This window comes from Lonchura striata, chromosome 15 (genome assembly GCF_046129695.1).
Source record: "Lonchura striata isolate bLonStr1 chromosome 15, bLonStr1.mat, whole genome shotgun sequence".
Lineage (NCBI taxonomy): Eukaryota > Metazoa > Chordata > Aves > Passeriformes > Estrildidae > Lonchura > Lonchura striata.
In genome coordinates, this window is record NC_134617.1 from 5472416 (window position 1) to 5489470 (window position 17055).

A 17055-nucleotide genomic window follows, 5' to 3' on the forward strand; every position below is an offset into this window, starting at 1 on the left:
TACAAGGTGTTAACAAAGTAAATGTATTGCTGTTTCCCTGAGCATATTATCAGCAATATGAGTTTTGGGGCCACGTGCTGAACATTATGTTTTTTCTTTCCTAGGAAGCTTCATTTCAGTTAATTGTCTCTCCAGCTCCCAGGGAGAACACAGGACAGGCTGTATTACATCTTGACTGTATTTTGATGGAAGACTGAAAAGTCTGGGGTCCTGAATGAGGGTGGGTTTGTAGCAGGGAACATTTTGTGTTTGCTCAGAGACCCTAGGAAAGCTGGCTTCTGTTTTATGGAACTTTAATGTCAACATGGCTGCTCTAAAGAACTTGCTCTCACAGATTGCCATCTCAAAAACCTCTCTAGTCCCTGAGTCCAGACCTACAGGGAATTTATTGGGTTTTCTTTACCATGTCTTGGATAATTTGGCTTTTTTCCCTCTTTATGGTCACTTGTCTAGCAGTGGAGAAGATCTGCTGGGTAAATGGGTGTGTTTTCTAGCAGAGTGACTATCTCATGTCAGGTAGGATCACACAGCCTGAACTCACTGGTATTGAAAGGTGAAATTTCTGTCCTCCCATTACTGCCTTTCTCAGACATACCTAAATTCAACTAAATTTTAACATATGAAGGCCAAAAGATATTCAAAGCCAGATTAACCTAGGAGGAAGAAGTAATTGCTTTTAGCAGTCCAAGTGACCAAAATTTCTGAAAGATTCTGATGTTCTGAAAAGGCTGTTTGCACCTACTACCACATGTAGAATTATTTCTGGATTATCAACCTTGTTTTCATTCATCTGTGGCAGCATCTTGGCATTGTTTGCCCATGTAGAAAGAAAAATATATGGTAAATGCTCCTATAGTTTCTCTCTAGGATTCTTTTCTAATCAGCTATCCAAAATGCAGGAAAACTGGTCTAGCTACAATGCCCAGCTTCTAAAACACACCTGATACAAGATAGACCTGGGTCACAAACCTCCTGCAATCCTGGCTCAGAGCTTTTGCTCTGTGGATGGAAGTGAGTGAAGATGGAGGCTGAGTGAGAGGCAGGATGACCGTGCTGGACAGACGCCCCAGGGACGTCACCTTGCTCAGGGCAACCTCTCACGTGCAGGATCCCAGGGGGAAAACAGACACTACATGAGGACTATAGGGAACTACTGAGATTAAAACAATTAAAACAACAGAAACAAAACAGACACAATGGGACAAAAAATGGACAGGAACTGTTCCAAAGAAACACCATCAGATGGGAAAATCAAGCATTCCTCCTTTGCCATTAGGCCCATAAGAAATTTGTTCTACATGCAGCCAGGATGAAAAAGAGGAAACAGAAAGAAATGTTAGAAATTTTTGGAGTCATGCCTAGCAGAGGGATGTTTGGAGTTGCAAAAGTAAAATGATTGATGCAATTTTCTTTCTCGCAGTTTGTTTTTCTTAGAAGTATGAAAAATGGCTCTTTCACATGCCAAAAAATTACAAGACAGGTAGGATGTTCCTGTTTGTTTGTTTTTATAATATCAAAATTAGGATACAAGATTGATGTTTAAATAAGTAATTAATTAAATAGAATCATCCCTGTATCCTAATTTCCATATTTGCAAGACTGAAAACAAACACTGGAAAGTGTGCAACAGAAAGCATCTCAAAGCTGTGAGAATATGTCCACCTTCAGCTGGAGGTTCCTGAGTCATTTCAGAGCCTGAACTGCACTGGATGCAAGAATTGCCTTCTGGACCATGTGCACTGGTGGTGCAGGTTGTCACCTGCAGGGGATCACATCAGCTTCTCTAAAGTTACATAAAGATATGGGAAGTGCTCAGTCAAGTGTGAGCTGACCTAAGAACTGTAGTAATCAAAATCCTTGGGTATTTTCCATTACCAGTTGATACACTTTTGATTCTTTGGGCTGGCTTTGGCTTGGGCACTGTGTGACCAGACAGATCCTTCTGCAAATGGTCATCTGGTAATAATCTGGTTTCTAGAAATCCAGAGATCATGGATTAAATGTCTCTGCATTGGGTTATGTTAGCAAATAACTATAAGGCCACACATACTTCAGGTCAATATGCTTTCATTAACAAATAACTCAGTAACTAATGAAATACATTGGAGTATCATTCTGATTACTTAATGCTACAGATCCTGAAATCTAATGGTTTGGTTTGGTAATCTAATGATTTGGTTTGGTATTCAAATGGTTTATTAAACCATTGCAACTCATGTTCCTCATGATTGTAATGTGAGGGATTGACACGGCTGCTGTCAAAAGGAACCCACTTCTGATGTGTCCAAGACCACAATACATCCTGTGGATTGTGGCAATGCTCTTCTGAGCAGGTCAGTTTTCAGGATGGATGCTCACATCCAGGAGTGCAGCTGTATGCAGTGCCCAGGCTCTTCTGACAACTCAGGCTTGGGTTTGTGCTCTTAAAGAGTTCATCCTTTTAGAGGAAGGTCTCTGAAGATATTTCACAGGCCAGTAGGCAAAGGCACATGGCAGCTGCAGGTCTGGGCTCAGAAATGCTGTGTTTGTACCCCTTTGGACTTGCTATAAATTTGGTGCTTGCTGGGATCTGAATTGACTCAGGGGATGAAAACGCCCACCCTTTGCAGGGCTTTTCAAAATGGACTTCCCACCTTTTCCAACCAGCCTTTCATTTTAGGAAACACCAAAATGCTTTCCCCATGAGAACTCCCTCTGCAAGCATGGATCCAAGCCAGGGTAATCCCATACTCTGCAAAGCTGTGCAGTTCACATGGCACAGGATAAGCGTCCCTTCTGGATGAAGCTCTGTGAAACCAATGGTTACACCACAGCAGCCCCCTGCCATCACCTCATACAGCAGACACATTCATAGCAAGTGGATCAGCCAGGATCCAGTTTCCAAATGCAGGGCTTGAAGAATTAGACACTCCCATTGCTTCTCAGTGGGAGCTAGGCATTTTACTTCCCTGCAAATCCCACTGATTGGTCACAATCCTTTATCCTCCACCTCCCCCACCTCCTCGCCCCAAGCTTTCGTGATTAACATGGCAATGGAGTTTGAACTGTGTGCATACATTGATTTGCTGGGTGGTTTGGCAAAAGGAAGCAAATCCAAGCTACTTACCTCAGCGCAGACCCCTTTGGCGTAGCAATGCCATAGCCTTTGGAGTCCAAGTTACCTCCCACCTTCATGGTGTCGCAGGGCTTGCGCTGCTCGATGTACTCGTTCATTGTGGACTCCAAGAGGTAGGCATACTTCCCTTTGGACTTCCTCACCCGGATCATCCCCTCTTCCGTTGTCCTCACAAAAACGGAGGGCTCGGCTGACTTCATGTATGTCCACATCTTCTCAAACACTGCTATTTTGGATCGCTGCGTAGGACAGCAGAAACCCAACAGAAGAGTTAACAGAGGTTTGGGTGCCCCCTGAGATTTCCAGCTTGGACTGAACACACTCCCACACATCAAATGGGCCAAGGAAGCTGAAAGAGGTAACGGGATGCTACCACTCCTGCACCAGGGCCCAGATCAATCCCTGATTTTCTGGCCCATATTTGTGTATACAGTGATTTTGCAGATCAACCAAGGGCAAGCCAAGCTGGAAATCTGGAGACGGTTTCATTTGGAGTTGCTCAGAGCAGGTCCTTGGTAACGTGGGGAGGCTCATGGATATTCCATATTTGTGTTCACAACTACAGAATATCACATGCCCTGGAGACACTGCCAATCTTCTGGCAGGCTGTAACATGGTGAGGGGAAGCAAGTGAAAAAAACCCAGACCTGAGCTGAGGACGAGAGAGGACGGACTGGAGGACTCGTCAAACAAGAAGCTAAGGAAAATGTTTGCATTAAAGTTTCCTTTTTACCCTAAAAAATTCTTTAGTGGAGCCAGCTTCCAGGGTGCCATAGGCGATTTCTGTCTGCTTGGCCAAGTCCTCCGCGCTCTCAATGGGTGACACCATCCTCTCCACGGTGAGGAAGGCAGCCAGGTTAGCTGTGTAGGAGGAGATGATGATCAAGGTGAAGAACCACCAGACGCCACCCACTATGCGGCCGGAGAGAGACCTGGGCACAGAGAGGAGAGTCAGACAGGAGCAGGGGGAAGGTGTGAAAGGTGCAGCTTGCTCTTGCAGGCCCATCATTCACACGGCCATTTCATGCTCTCCAGCTGCTTCCAAGAAAGCCAGATGTCTGTCTCAGCTACTAATTTGCTTTTAAAAGTGTTGGTGTAATTAGAGTGGGGATTAAAAAAAAATCACAGTGAAAAAAAAATTAGCAATAAATGGAGAGAATTTGCTTTGATTTTCAATTGTTTTCAGAGCATTAATAATAAGACATGGAGATAATTATGAGAAAGTTTGGCTGGGCAGGGGGCAATGCCCATCAACAATGCCTCTGTTGAGGTCTCTGTTGTGCCATGTACTCCTAGCAGGAAGGAGCACCAGCATGGAACCAGACCAGACACACAGCCCAGCTGTGATCTTTTGGAGAGCTCCTCCATCACCTGAAATTTAAAAAAACCAACCCCTGTGTTTTTCTCTAAGACATATTGAAGCTCTGAGAAGAGTTATGGTCTTAATGAATAATTTGCCTACTGACATTTTCTCTTTTGTATTCAGCAGATGGTTAGACAAGATGTTCTTAATAATGCTTTAAAATCTAGGTGTTTTGTACTGTCTGCAATCAAATAGCCAATTAACTGTAACCATTTGATAGCTATAGAGGCAAATAAGTCAAGCAGGCATTAATATTAAAATCTTTTCAAATAATTTTTAAGAGTGGAAGATGATGTCAGCATTCAGGCATTCTGTCTAAATTATTTATATGCTCCTTCCCTAGATGCAGAGCACTGTCCCAGACAGAAGGGAACATACAATGCTGTTTGATAAAGCCAGACAGCCTGGCTAAGGACGACCTGCCTGTGAGAAACACCATTTGTTTCTCCACAGGGGACCATGTTTCAGCATTGTCATTCTGTTGATCTGAGTCACTCTGCAGAAATATGGTTTATGGGATGGTAAGAGAGATATCCCAGTCCAGCTAAGGGCTAAAGTCAGGTGAGACAAATGTGACCATCCCGCATCCCATCTGCAGAGAACACTCAGCCTGCAGGACTGTCAGCACATACAGCTTTACCATTTGTTTCGTATTTGGAGAGGGACTGGGGAGGGAGGCAGCTATAGATTCAACTCACACATCTTCAGATTGATGAGGAAGAGGAAGAAAATTAGTCTGGATGATGTGTGCTCAGGGAAGGAAGCGCTCAGAAAAGGCATAGAGGCATTAAACAAAAGTAACCAGATAATGTCAAATACAACAATCTCTGCTGATGAAGGCCACTTTAAGCTGGCGAAATCCATTTGCGTGGCAAATAATCACATTCATCTCCAGCTGCAAATTATGAAGCCTTTCCTTCCTGATGAAGCTGGGATATTTCTGCGACTGATTTCAACCCCTTCAGCTGCAGTCAGCCGGATTCCTGCCTCCAGACCCTCAACATCCTGGTGATATTCACCACCAGCTAATCCCAGGGGGCTGCCTGCCCTCAGCTGCAGGTGGCTTGTGCTTCCCACCTGGCACTGACAGCATGGAGAAGTAACTCTGGGGTGTTGAGCCTGGAAGGTAGCAGGGAGGGCTGGGGGAAGAGGGGGAAGGGGATGTTTCTTTCCCCAGGGAGACAGAAGGATGCAGGCAGGACTCGTGTCCATCATGGACTGGCTTCATCTGGGCTGCCCCTGCTGCTGGTGCTAGTCATTCCTCCTCGTGGCAGGAGGAGGGATGTGCTCACTCTCACAGACTGGAGAAAAGGAGATCAGCAGCTTGCTAGGGCTTCCAGCATGGCAGTGAGTGTGATGTTTTGTTGCTGACACTGCTAGTGGGCAATGTTTGCCCTCGTTGCTGGATTGACTTGGAGCTGGAAGCTGTGAACCAAAGCTGCTGAAATGCACAGCACAGAAACCACTGAGCACATGGGACATACAGGACACGGCCCTTTTGCTCCGTGGCTGTGCAGCACTTAGCACAAGGGAGAGCTGGCCAGTGATGGAGAATCTGGGAGGACAGAGCAGTTCAATAAAGAATGTAACAATGGTCATGATGAACACCACACCAGCAGGTGTGATCCCATGGGACACCCTGGCTCAGGAGCAGCACAGGCTGAACAGAACAAGTTGGATTTCTCATCTGTTTAGACAGAGCCAATGCCTGCTCACCATGGCAAGTGCTTGCCCAGGCAATATCTGGTACCACCTTGTTCTGCTTCTTCTGTAGACCCAGCAGATGAACAGCAGTGGGACACATTTGCAAAGTGCCTTTGTAATTTAGGAGATAATGTCTGCTCTCTGATATTAGTGACTTCAACACTAGGGAGCTAAAAGTCTCGTCAAAAATCAGTGGGATGTAGAATTATGTTTATGCTCTAGTAAGAGCGGTCACAGAGGAGTAGATACATCTTGCACTTTGGAGTCACTGTGAGGTTTTGAAAGTCTCACTCTGGAGCTAGGTAACAAAAAATGACCTTGCACTTGACTAACAGAAATGTTCTGCAGCTTGAGCCCTGGCTCAAGTTCTTTTCTCTTCACTAATGGGTGCTGTGGGGTTTAAATCCTCTTGCATGAGGACGTGTCCCTGTACCTGCTCAAGCATAAAATGAAGGAATCAGGACCCTGCTGAGTGGAAAGGAGTCAGTAACTCAGTCCCTAAGGTGAGACTGAGGACCTGGCTAGTACTTTAAAGATGAGCTAAGGTTCAGATATTTGGATCTGTCTATTTGACCTCTGGATTCATTCACGTTCATTATAATTGTAATCCTTGCAAATAGCAGAGTCTAAAAAAAAATTGGACTAAAATAAGCAAGAGTAACAGTGTAAGAGGCTTTCATGAATGGGGTACAAGAAGGGGTAAAATACCTAAATAGACCAGACTGTGCTTTTTTCAACCTGTGTTATTTCTTCTGCACCTAGACTCTTCTTTCCTACACAGTCCAAGTTAAGATACCTTGATTTCTTCTTCTATCCCTGCCTGTGTTGTGTAAAATTCTACACCCCCAGTCTTCTCCCTGGCTTGGGATCCTGCCTGTGCCTCCCAGAACTGGCAAGAACAGGATGCTCCTTTCCATCATTACCCTTGCAGGAATAAGTAGTAAATACTCTGCCCTCATTATCCACAGTGCACAATCTACTTAAAATTAGAACTGGCTGGGAACCAAGATTTCAGGACCATGGAAAACTCTGAAATTGTAAATAAAACCTTAATATTCTCATTTGGAATGCAAAGATAACGGTTGCAAATGTCCTCTAAAAGTAGCCCTCTGAAAACAGTTGGTTTGGGTCTGTTCAAGCTTTGCTTTTTGCTATTACTTATAGTTTAATTTCTGAGAGGCTAAATGGTATAATTTTAACATGGTAAACAATTTTGTTTCTGCTTTCTCTTACAAATAATTTTCTTTCAGCTTCTATAGTACATTATATCCTTATCTACTGCATATATAATTTAAAAGATAATTCTGAAATGTGCTATTTTAAATCTGCCCAATAAAAATACTGCAGATGGCCAAGCTTAAAATAATGATTTTGATTTTTTTACTTACATGACTTTTTAAAAATCTTTCCTTTCAAAAATAACTGCATTTTGCCAGTGGAACACAGAAAGGAATTGTAAGTTCCCTTTGTTCCAGGAAGAGATTTGTTCTAATATTTTAGCCTTAGCATTGATGAACCATACAGAAATAGAAAATCATGCATCTATAATCTCATTTCTTAAAACAAAATGCAATCCTTGATCAAACAATTTTCTCTTTGATCTTATCCCTCGTGGAATGTAGGAAAAGCCAGAAGAAGTTTGCCTCTGCTTTGCCATCTATTAGAAGAGAACAATACATTTTTTTGCAAAAAATTATTAACAAGATCATCAGAAAATGTACAGAATAAAACTGTTTAAGCACCAGCTCAGTTCTCTCCCACTTCTCCCTTCCCCCTCCCCAAATCCATTCCTTATGGAGAATTACACCTAAACTGACAGTGTTTTAATTAGAAGTGCAAATCTGGGATCCTGAAGCCATAGCTGCTTTGGGAGGATTTCCCAGATTTGCTGTTAAATTCAAGTCTAATAAAGGCTCACTTGCTCAACTGACATATTTGTCACTGAATGAATTTATGCAAAACTGTTGAAAGAAAAGTTCCTCTCTGCCTGTGCTATGGATTGTGGGTCAAATCCACTTTTGGTCTTCTACCCACACTGAGCCTCTGATCTCTGACATTACTCTGTGAATTTGATACTGATCTAGACAATTCCACGATTCTGCCTGAAATCTGACTTGGTAGTGGATTAATTGCAAACATTTCGCACCAGTTTTGCTCTTATTTTGGAAATTTTCAATATCAAACTCTGTCAATGTAAAGAGCTTTGCTTTTCCTCTGTGTCACAGGCCATCTGGCATGGTTGGTCTCACCACTTTACTTCTGTTCCTGACAAGAACCGCAGATTTGCTCAAAAGGCAAAGGAAGAATTTCAGTGTGGGTTTGTGGAGCTGAGATCAGCTCTGGGTGCATCCATCAAGTACAGACTGCAGAGCTCTTATCCTCTTACTCTCTGCTGTGCCATGGAGAGTTTTGAATGAGCTCACAACTGTTTGCCACAAAATTCAAGGGATCATAAGGCAAGTTTCCCTGTTTATGCTGCATTACTAATTTTATTGCCATATGAGTTTGCTTTTACTTGTTATTGAATCCTAAATCCCAGCTCCTGGTACAAGAGTTTGGAGCCCTGACTGTAGTGCAGGGTTTTAACATGCAGTGCCAGGAAAGCCCTTACAAATACAGAAGTATAAATGTTTTCCACTGTTATTCTCATTTACGTCTCCCAGAGGTACAAATTCTTTCTTTATCTCTCACAACTTTTCTACAGAGCTTAGAGCTGCATACTTTGGTTCCCTGTGGGTAACACTAACCAGGGAGACAGGGTAAGGAAGTTGAGGGTGCACAGGTACTGGGAGTCCCGTGTCTCTGTCCTGATTTTCTTTCTCTAATTCTGGTTAAAAAGAAAAGGAAAAAAAAAACAGGGCATCTTAACTTTTGCATATAGGCTGGAGATCTGCTCTTGTGATTTCAGACAAACCCTGCCAGTCCATCTGAGCCCAAAGCCAATGTGCGGAAGGAGGCAGTATGGATTATGGAATCCCAGCAGAAGTGCCTTTAAGAAGGGCCTTGTGGATGCTCACGGTGTAAATATTGCATCAACTGAATGTGCTCTCTGCAAATACACAGGATTTCCCAGATTCAACAGGGGGATGTATATCTGTGAGGCGTTAATTATAAATCATGGTTTATTTACTGTTTCTTTCTGCCCAAGCTAATGGCTTTGGACAGCAGTGTATGCTCTCTCTCCTACTGTTTCATCTCTTCTTTTGCAGAATATGTTGGCATTTTTCCCCCATTCAATATCCTTTTAATGGGCAAAACCTCATTATAAAACGAGTTTTCCTGCTTAGTCAGAAATGCATCATGCCACTTGTGGTTCTCCACTCATTGGGCCTTGGATTGCTGCAGTGCTAAGTATAAGCATGACTGCAGGAGCAGCTTTGTGCTGCTTTTGAGACATTCACTTAGCATTTTGACAGCAAGAGGTGCCTAAGCCTAATCAGAGGACTAGCATCCAGGAGCAGGGTTTTTCTGTTCCCTGTGAAGCTCTGCTACTTTATGGAATCCTGGATAACTTACTCCATCTCTCTAATTCAGTTCTCAGCTGTGGGAGGAGAGATTGAATCACATTTATGAACCTGTCCTGGGTGGGTGGCCTGAAAAGATGGCCACCAGGTGGAATTTACCTCTGAGCTGCTGCTTTGCCCAGTTCCCCTTCCTGAGACACTCAATCCCAAGAGGCAGAGGTGTCAGAACTCAAAATGTCCCTCAGAGATTTTTGGATGTTCCGGGTCCAGGTCAGAAGCATTTGAGACCCTGGCAGGCAGCTGGAAACAGCTGTGATTTTGGGTTTGAACCATGGAATGATTTACCAACCTTGCAGGAAGGACAAGAAATCACAAAAGTTTAGATATTAAAGTAGTCACAAAGTAGAGGGAAGAATTTTTGAGTGCTGTAAAGGGGGGTTTTGGTTCTGTACATGGGGGTCAGAAGTTTTAAGATGGAGGGATTTGGGCCTGTCCTGTCCTCCCTCTTTCTTCTTCCTTACCTCCATGTTCTTGCTGATGTTGGCACTCACAGACTGGTTTAGAGTAGAAAAGCACCATTTAATATAGGTATAGGCATTGGGGAAAACTAGAAACATTTAACATATATCATATAAAAGATAGCAGCAGCCCTGGGTGGGGGGAGAGAAGAAGAACACAGCAGACAGAGAGGATGTCAGGGTGTGTGTGTACCTCTGCCTGAGCTGTGAGCAAACCACAGCAGCTCAAGAAGAAAGTATTTTAGATAACTTACAATAAACTACCTTGAGACCGGACAACAGAGACTGCTGAGCCTTTCTTTGAAAGCTCGGGTTAGAGGAGAGACTTTTCCACCACACGGAGCCACCCCTGACCCAGGGTGAGCTCTGGCACAGAGGCAGCACCAAATGGACCCAGCCATGCAGGGGATGATGTGTGCACTCCACAGAACTTGGCAGGTTGTGCCTTGTGTGTCCTCAACTGACCCAAAACAATAGCTGTGGATTCTCAACAAGCACAACTCACCTGCTCAGCTAGTGGGGTGCTGGAAGCACTAGATGCCAAACACGGGCAGCAAACCCTCTTCAACATCAGCTGGACCCATAAAAACACTCCAACAGAGTAGAACTGCAGGACTGAGGTAAATCCTTCACTGCCATCCCTGCACAGCATCCCTGGCTGCTGAAATGAGATGTTTAACCCTAAAAATGCAGGATAATGCACTCAACTCTTCCAGAGGGCAGCTAAAAGCTGTACAAATGCAGGGCCAGGATAGAGGGATGAGGTGGGACCCTAAGAATAAATAAGAAAATATCTACCTCACTGCTGAAAGGCAGAGAGGTAGATCTGAAGACAGGCACTGTCATCCTCTGAAATACAGCACAGCGTGCCTCTCCGTGTAGCAGACAGGGTGGTTTAAGGGATGAATGTTTAGATAGTGATTTGCTGAAAAACACGTGGTCACTTTGGGCTGCTTGGCAGCTCCAGAGAAAGGCAAAGTCATCCCTCTTCTGCTGTTTTGCCAGCTATCACTACAAGGAATAAAACCCCAACTCTTGTCATGCCTTTGAGCAAAAATTTCACCGTAAAAAAGGCTCTTCATGTATTTTTCTCACTCTGATGACATTTGTTCACTTTGCTGAGAAAAACTCACAAGGTGACAAGCATAAAATTTTGTCAGAAGCAGTTGCTGGAGAGCCCCAGGAGATTCATTATTCAGGAACTTCCTCAACCTCAGATGGCCCCAAATTTAACAGCACTCATCCTTCTTTTTGAGCAGCAGCCTATTGTGCCAATGTCCTTTACTGAGTTGCTGGATTCCATATGGTCTCCCACAGACTCTTCTTCAAAGTCTACTTGATGAAAAAGTGCTTTTTTTCCCCAGAAGATTTAATATGTTTTGGATTATATGCCATCAGTTCTTCATTTTTCCAAGATCCTCTTTAGCCATCTACCTTTGCTCACACTAGAGCTCCATTTCTGAGACTTCTGGGCAATAATGCTACAATAACCTAGTTCAGACTTATTCCAAGGTATCTTGCCTTGGTTCATTTTGCTTTATTTTTTTCTTGTCTTTTGTCAGATTTCCCAACCTGATGAGAGAAAGGCTTTGCTCTGGAAGGAGAGTATTTTATGCACAGGAAGATATTAACTCTGGCAATATTTCCAAATATTCCCTTCAATTTATCTCTCATTTCTAATTTTAAATGTGATTCCTCACCAAGACTGTACAAGTTGGATTTTCCCTAGTTTCAGTTTTGAGCTTTTCTTTTTTGTACAGGGAAACACTATATCTCTTGTAGAAGTGGTGAGGAATGAATCTGCTCTCCCCAGACAGTGTTTTTAGAAGAGCTTTATGTGCACAGGTGTGCCTGTATTTTAACATTAAAACTCCCAAACTGTGAAGTGAAAACATGCTCAGTGTTTCTGCTCTCCCCTATTTCACCTGCTAAGATCCATTTAGTGATTTTTTAAATCTTTTTTTTGAGGCTTCAGAAGCACTGTTGAGATGAAAAGCTGCCCCCTCCTTCTGTTTTCCTCTCTGCAGCCTGAGATTTTTCTTCTTATTGCAAGCTTCAAGGAATGAGAGAAGAGAAGATTCCTCCTATGGGAGAGCATAAGCTGCACTTGGCTCCTGCAGCTGGATCTCGTGGACTCTTCATCATGTCTCACACTGATACACAGGGCACAAGTGCTTATTTTATTGCTTTTTCCTTTCACCACATGAGGACTCATCTTCCCTTCCACTCCTCTGTTCACACACTCGCCTTCTATTACTCCTCATCAGGCTGAGTTGGGAGAATTCATTAGTGTATAAAACATGCTTTGAAGTTGTCCAAATAACGGTGATGTAACACTTTTGCACTTCTATAGACTCTTTTATCTGAAGATCAAAGTAGTAAGTTATGATTACCATGATTGGATTATTGCTGCTTAGCCTTTGGATCTGAGGGTAAGCAGCAACTCTTCTGGGTAGGCACTAATCAGAATTACTGCACGATTTTATTAAATGGTTTGAATGCCATCAAGTGTGCTGCTGCTGTTTAAGGGAAGGGCTGTGTACATGAGCTGTGCCCTTTCCTGTCATCTGAGCACACGAACCAGTTGCTCTCCAGCTGCTCTCCAGCTGCTCCTTTGATCCATGTGGAAATGGAGGGAAGGCCAAGACAGCATGGAGCACCTCAGAGGTGACACCAGGCTCTGCCTTCTCCAAATCCAGACGCACTCAAGCACACAAGGATTTTTGCCCCATTTTCTTAGCAAGACCCACATTTTGCTTTTCCCAGTTACTTGGCTTCCTCAAGCCTTTCACAATGGATAATGCAGTACCTCAGTCCTATTTCAACACATTTGTCTTTACCTGCTCACCATCTCGGGGTGTTATAATGGGAATTGCTCAGCCAGCAAACTAGGGCTTCCCCAGGTACAAGGATAAGTAGTTGGGATGAAATCTGAGACTAAAGCAGAACAGGTCCCATAAATGCCAAATTCCTTTGGAATAAAGGCAGAACTCTGAGCCTCCCAGTGGAAGGCCAGCTGTGGGGGTGATACCAGAAAAGAGCAGATGTGGATGCTTTTTGTGTTTTATGAGCTAGAGTATTTGAATCAAGAAGTTAAAAGCTCATTCGAATGTGTATCCAGTGAGTGTGCACATGATATCTCAGTGCTGATAAAAGTAATGTACAGCATATGGAAGAGTTATTTAAGTGGGACTTCCCTGTGAAAACATGCTCAGGGCTTCCCATCTTAGCTACATTATTTTTTTTTGGAGTGCCAACGTTAAAGCAGTGTGTGACAGGCAGCCTTGCAGAGAACACCACCTGAGGGAGGTGGAGGCCGTTCAGCTCCTCACAACCCTTATTCTTGACAAAAACACTTGGCAGTCGACCTAACTATTAGAGAGACACAACCACACAGAGTCCTGACTGCAGAGCCCAGCTGAGACGACTGCTCAGGAATAACTCGTTATCAAGAGGAAAGGAAATGGAAAAAATCTGCTTCTCTTACTGACTGAAAGTCAGCAAGTCCAAGTCCAGTGTAACAGGGGGTCCCTGGAGGCTCAGAGAGTCTGGCTGCAGTCAGGGACAAGGCTGGGAGTGTCAGGAGGCAGCCCTGAAACTTTTAGTGCTCCTCGCCCTCCTGAGTCAGTGCCCAGCACCAGAAACACAAACAGCATCTTCCAGTTCCATGTCAGACAACACAGAATGGTGTGGGTTGAAAGGGATCTTAATGTTCATTTCATTCCAATCCTCTGCTGTGGGACACCTTTCACAGTTTGCTCCAAGCCCCATCCAGCCTGACCTTGAACATTTCCAGGGATTGGGCAGCCACAGCTTCTCTGGGCAACCTGTGCCAGGGCCTCCCCACCCTCATAGATAAGAATTTCTTTCTAATATCTATTCCAAATCTACCCTCTTTCACATAAAACTTCTCAAGATATTTAAAAAAAAAGGGAAATGCACTTTCCCCCCTGCTATTTTCAACTTTGTTTTCAACAAAAAACACGAGAAACATTTATTTAGTCCTGAAGAAAGAAATGGCAAAAATATTTTTAGGCTAATATATCTGCTTTTAGATGAAGTGTTTGATGACTTATTTTAAACACAGCTGGTGGAATGATTAGTGAATCTGTCACTCAATGGGAGGAGTTTCAGCAAATTTCTTGCTGTCCCCCAGCAACCTCAATGCTGAAGGCCCAAAGCCAGAACTGTGGAAGAGTGATTAGATATGCCTGAAAGGAAAAGCATCCTGAGGAAGTAACTTACAGGTCAGTGGAGGAAGCAATCATTACCTCTGCAGTATTTAGACATTTGCAGATGGCAGTGTGTGCAAATTCAAAAGACTAATTTTTCCTTTACAGAAGAAATTGTCTTTCCAACAATGCTCTCTCGGTTGCTTATTTCCTCCTTCTTTCCAAATGAACAAAAAAAAAGGATAGCAAGGATGATTATTTTAAAAGAATTTCCATTTTCCCCTGGCTGCCATGCTCTGGTTGCCATGGAAGTGCGCAGACTCCAAAGGGGGCTGTTTAGTTGGATATTGTGCAATTTGTCAAGCTGTTCCTCTGGTGAGTAGCTTTCCCTGGTTAAGTGCATTTTAGAAATAAGTGTGGTCATCAGTTCCTGGTGATTTGCAAGTGCTGCTGTTACCCTGTGACCTGAATTTTCTCTCCCTGGACATAATTAACTCTGCCAGGTAGAGATAATTGCAACATCATTTGCAATCACTTTCATAAGGCAAGGAGACTTTTCCAGAAGTCAAAGTCCTGATTTTCTTACTTTTATTCTCAAAGAAAGTCAGCTCACCACTTCAAGCAAACCACCACAAATGAATGAACCTGAGCTTGGTCCCCACAGAATCATTAAGGCTGGCAAAGCCCTCTGAGATCACTGAGTCCATCACCACAGCACTGCCATTAAAATTCACCATTAAACCATGTCCCCCAGTGCCACATGCACACACATTTTGAACACTTCCAGGGATGGCAATTCCACCACTTCCCTGGGCAGCCTGTTTCAATGCCTGGCCACCATTCCAGTGAAGAAATTTTTCTTAAACTTCAATTTAAATCTCCCCTGGTGCAATTTGAGGCCATTTCCCAGGCAGATGCTTGGAGTGTCAGAGAAGACACTTACTGAAATCAAGAAGAGTCATCAGATAAATACCCCTGCTCAGCCTTCTTTTCAGGAAGAAATTAAATTCCTTTTGATTGCTAAATGCAGCTGGTTCTAATTTCTCTAATGCTAAATTTTTACCAAAATAAGTAAGTACCCTGCAAATGTAAGTTTACAAAGATGGAACAGAAATAATTTCCTTGAAAAAAAAATCCAAATCAAACCTCTCACTAAAAAAAAAAAAAAAAAACAGCACAAAGAATCCCTCAAAAACAAACAAAAACCCCCAAAAACCACCAATAAGCCGTGCAACTTTTTTTTGTTCTAATCAATTTCTGGTTTATATTTTGCCCAAAAACTGGCTAGAGCCTTTCAGTATTGGGAAGATCTTGATGAAATTTAAAATGCTGCTGTCTTTCAAAATCTGATGTATCCTGTGATTTTTTTTTCAATTGAGCTAAAAAGAAATGTAAATAAACAGGAAAAAGAGCAGAGGAAAATGCTGAGAATTAATTACAGGTACATGATAAATACTTGGTTTGCTCTTCCCCAGACAAACCACTCTGATGGAGTGCAGCAGAGAGACTGAGGGGGAGCAGTGAACATGAGGACGCAGTACAGATCAGCCAGAACACCGTTTCCATGTCATAAAAAACAAATAACCATGTCCACGAGATGCCTATAAATAATAGATTGTATCTATTGACTGGAGAGCAGCCAGTATTTATCTCTCCCCTTCCTGCCTGGGCGTGCAGTCATCCATCACCTGTGCCAGCAAAGCTCCCTGCTCAGCACACGCAGCCTGGCAAAGCCTCTAGCTCTGGGCTCTGCAGGCCACTGAAAACCCTGTTCACTCTTTGTCCCGAGCCAGCCAGGGTGGATTGGACCTTGTGCCAGGTCTCCTTGCACATTCTGAACCCCAAAGTCTTTAGGGCACTCTGGTGTGACCCAAGCATTTCCCAGCACAGCTCCCACCTTGCACAGAGGCTCTCCCTATCCCACAACATCCCCTGCCCAGGCTCATCCAGATGGGATGAAAGCTTCATCCACCATTTCACTCCCAGCACAGGCTGACCATGACACCTCCATCTCTGTTCTCAATGAAACAGGTTATTATGACTGATTTCCAGCCATTTATCCAGGTATCATGACAAGATACCTTAGTGTGCCATGATATGAGTATACATTTCCCTTCTACTCACAGTAGATTTTGATCTGAATTCAGAATATGTATCCTTTGTGTTTCAACAACAGAGAGAGGCTTCAAGAAGTTTAGCTAATTTTTGGAGAGCTTTGTTTAATTTTCCTCTGTCAAAGCACAAGTGATGTTTGCATTCACCAGGTGATATTGTGTGACATTTATCCACCTGCCAAACCTGAGATGGGACAAGGCTCCTGCAGTCAAGTCAGCTGAGAGTAACTGTCTACTCTAGCTCATGGTATTTTCAAGTGAAGGTCTGCCTTGGAAGATCTGTTTTAATTAAATGTATTTCCTTTTAGTCAAACATAAATTTTCTCAGTCACAGGAAGAATAACTGAATTTAATAGTCTCCAATATACAAAAAGTTGCTTTTTGGCTCAAACCATATGAAACAACATATTTTGTGATAACAAAAAATAGAAGATCAAGACAAAAAGCTGACAAGAGATGTTATTTTGCTCCCTGTTTTTCCATCCTTTTCACAACAGTCAAATTATTTATTTTGCAGAAAATGATGGAGAAGATGAAAAATTCTGATGCCTTGTTTTGCTGCAGAGGAGGTTGGGAAGCCCAAGCATCCCCTCAGACTCCTTCTC

The 17055-nt window shown here is 43.2% G+C and overlaps 1 protein-coding gene across 2 annotated transcripts in view; it reads right to left on the minus strand.

Moving 5' to 3' along the window:
• Positions 1-17055, minus strand: part of GRIA1 (glutamate ionotropic receptor AMPA type subunit 1) — a 124382-nt gene that overhangs the window by 16881 nt on the left and 90446 nt on the right. For both annotated transcript variants that reach the window (XM_021552138.3, XM_021552137.3), the window contains exons 12-13: positions 3849-4047; positions 3107-3354 (exon numbers count right to left, since the gene is read on the minus strand). In XM_021552138.3, coding sequence (XP_021407813.1) covers positions 3107-3354; positions 3849-4047 — 447 coding nt within the window. The remainder of the gene's footprint in view (positions 1-3106; positions 3355-3848; positions 4048-17055) is intronic.